At 33.1% G+C, this 3,023-nt stretch overlaps 1 protein-coding gene across 1 annotated transcript; it reads right to left on the bottom strand.

Annotated features, from left to right (window-relative positions):
• Positions 1-1,424: 1,424 nt before the first annotated feature.
• Positions 1,425-2,044, bottom strand: LOC115973938 (proteinase inhibitor PSI-1.2). The gene is made up of 2 exons (XM_031094181.1): positions 1,947-2,044; positions 1,425-1,776 (listed from the first exon to the last, which is right to left on the bottom strand). Exons 1-2 carry the CDS (start codon positions 1,978-1,980, stop codon positions 1,577-1,579), a joined length of 234 nt encoding a protein of 77 aa, XP_030950041.1. The 5' UTR covers positions 1,981-2,044; the 3' UTR covers positions 1,425-1,576.
• Between the last annotated feature and the right edge of the window lie 979 nt (positions 2,045-3,023).

Raw genomic sequence — 3,023 nt, 5'->3', positions numbered from 1 at the left:
AGCTGCACCGCATTGCAAGTAATAGTGCATTGCATCGCACCACACCGCATGGTGTAGTGCGGTTTGCGATTTTATAATAAGAAAACTGCACTGCACCCTCTCTATATATTAATATATTTATTTATTTTTAACATTAAATATATTATTAATAGTTTAATAACTCTAGTTTTCAAAAAAAAGTTTAATAACCCTAGCAAGTATTGACTAGAAAAGCCAACCCAAAATAAAGAAAAACTAGCTCAATAATTAAAAACTTGGCCCAAAAAAAGGGAAAAATAAGTTTTGGGCTGGGTAGGAAAAGCTCAAAATTTGAAAAATAAACCGACTTCAAACTGCATCTTATACATAGTATCGCACATGTGACCGTAAAAATGAGGTGTGGTGTGGTTATGGTTTTGATTAAACTCTAAACCACACCACACCGCACTGCACATTTGACCGCAAAAATAAAGTGCGGTGCAGTTATGGTTTTAGCTAAACCGCACCGCAAATTGCGGTACTAAAAATGGCCTAAAACTACACCACACCGCACCACGAACACCCCTAATTGTAGTAATTATGTGCTTCTATAAATAGATAGTTACAATTACATTGATAATTAATAGATTGAAGCCTTAAAAGATGGAAGTTTATTTTGTCAAAAAAAAAAAAAAAAAAAAAAAAAACGCCGTAGAGATAATGAGGGAAAGATAAAAACAATTGATTAAATTGAAAATTCTTCTAAACACACAAAGTATCATTGTGTGATCAAATGCCCAAGAGTTTGAAGTCCAAAATTTGTGTTTTTATATAAGCTTACTACATACAATACATACATACATACTTTTAAGAAACATGGAATAATTATTCTTTATATTTTGACAAAAGATTTCTTCAAACTAGTTTGTAAAGAAACCTTTCAAATTCTCACTAAAAAATTAAAATGACTATATATTTTGAAATTTTAATTATTAGATTGCATGTTATTTATGTTTTTAATTTCCTACGCATGCTAAAGCTGAAAAATCACACCATCTCTCTCTCTCTCTCTCTCTCTCTACAAAGCAAATTGAAAGCAAAAGACCCAAAAAAATTCAATCTCAGACCTCAATATTTTTCCAATATTTTTACTAATTGTTAAAAAATTTTCGCTCTTTCCATTTTAAGAGAAAGGGAGGTTTTTGAAGTCTTCTTTGTAGTCAGCTTTGGACCTTCAGACCTCCTTTCTTTGCTGGGCCATTCCCTTCAGCCTCTAGGTTGGCATTTTGACTCTAAAATCTTTGTTTCTTTAACTCAGTTCTTTTCTGCTTTAGTTTGCCTTCTTTTAGTCTTGGTTGTTAGTGGTAGATCACAGGACACACACTTGTGATTGATCCAAACAACATTTTAATATATTTTTCTCATAGATCAATTACATAAATAAACAAAAAAAAAATCCCATCATATAACTAGTGAACGCAATTATTATTCCAATATATGAAATTGTAAATAGTAATTAATAGCTTATTTATTCTTCTTCTCAAAAAAAAAAAAAAAAAAAAAAAGCTTATTTATTCGGACTCTGAATGCAACATACAAGTTACAATAGTCCAATTTTTCAATTTCCCTTACAATAGACCGAAGTCCCATCTGCAAGGTGAAGAGTGCAGTTCTTTGGAGCTAAACAACAGTTGCACTTTGGATTAAGTTTATTTTCACCCGAAGATGGGCAAGTCATATACTCCACCTGTAAGCAGTATAGTGGGCAAGCTTTAGCGCTTATTATGTCCACCGGATTCATGCTGAGTAAAATTGCACCTGTTGATTAGCAAAAATAAGAAAAACACCATGGGAAAAACCCTCAAAAAATTTTAATTTAATTTTTAAATACTGCATATCTTATCCCACATAGTACACACAATTCTCAGAATCATGAAGCACCAAAATAATAATAATAATAATAAATTTAAAAGAGAAGTGGAGCTCACCATATAGCACAAGGAGAAGAGCCTTCACTGCCATGCTTTCCTAGCTCTCAGTATTTTGTAGTTATAATATTGGTATTTATAGGAAATTAAAGTAAGTTGTTAACATTCAACTCTAATTTACAAAGAAACAAAGAAACATTCAACACTAGTTTTATAAAGGGGTACTAGATATGTCAACAACAACGGAGCCAATTTTTCTTGTAAAGCAGCAATAATTGACTTAGATTATGCTTACTTCAAGTCAATTTTGCGTGCTGTAATTAATAGCGCACTTGAGTTGAGTTCACTTATATTGCGTGTCTATTCAAACACTAGTAGATAAAGATCACCACCAGAATTGGGAGTCAACTGGGAGGATAATGTTAAAAATTATAATTTTTTAACGCTTTGCTGAAATTGCTGAAAAAGGCTCACTTCTGAAATCAGTTTTTGGAAAAAGCTCACTTCTTGAAAGTCAACACATTTTGACTAATCTGAAGATTCCGAACAGCTAGTAGCCCATTTATCTAATCTATTTTATCATCTAGAGTTCTTAAAAAAACAAAAACAAAAACTAATTTTACACTTTAAAAAATTACTTTATCTATTTTAACAACCCATTAACAGTACATTTTGTAAGGTTGAAATTATTCAATCATTTTGTTAGTTTTATTTCATGCCAAATTTGCTTGTAATTCAGCATTTCGAAACCCTATATTTAGGTGGGAATCGTGTAAGTGTAGTGTGTGAGAGAGTGTGAAGAAAAGTTTAAGAGTATGCACTCAAGAAGGGCCTCGCAACTGGATCTTGCGACTGACGAGTCGCCAAAGGTGGCACGCATGTGAAGCATGTGGGGTGTTGAAGAGTCACCCCAGTTGGAGCACTACATGACAAAACTTCCAGACTGGCTAGGCAGTTAGCTTGCGACTCAAATTTGCGATTTGTTCTAGTCGCGAGCTCGAATCGCCAGAATGCCCTGTTTGTTAGAAACCTGACTATTCGCATTCCTCACTCACCCTACTATAAATACCCTTATACCCACGAAATGTAGAGAGCTTCCAGAGATAATTTTGAGAGAGAAACCCTAAAGAAAAACAA

The sequence above is a fragment of the Quercus lobata genome, chromosome 2 (assembly GCF_001633185.2).
Source record: "Quercus lobata isolate SW786 chromosome 2, ValleyOak3.0 Primary Assembly, whole genome shotgun sequence".
NCBI classification, from domain to species: domain Eukaryota; kingdom Viridiplantae; phylum Streptophyta; class Magnoliopsida; order Fagales; family Fagaceae; genus Quercus; species Quercus lobata.
This window is presented reverse-complemented; position numbering and strand designations above follow the sequence as displayed.

Coding starts and splice junctions, on each gene's coding strand:
- LOC115973938 (XM_031094181.1), bottom strand. CDS start 1,980: ATGGCAGTGAAGGCTCTTCTCCTTGTGCTATATG. Junction 1,777..1,946: donor TCTTCTCCTTGTGCTATATG/GTGAGCTCCACT, acceptor GCTAATCAACAG/GTGCAATTTTACTCAGCATG.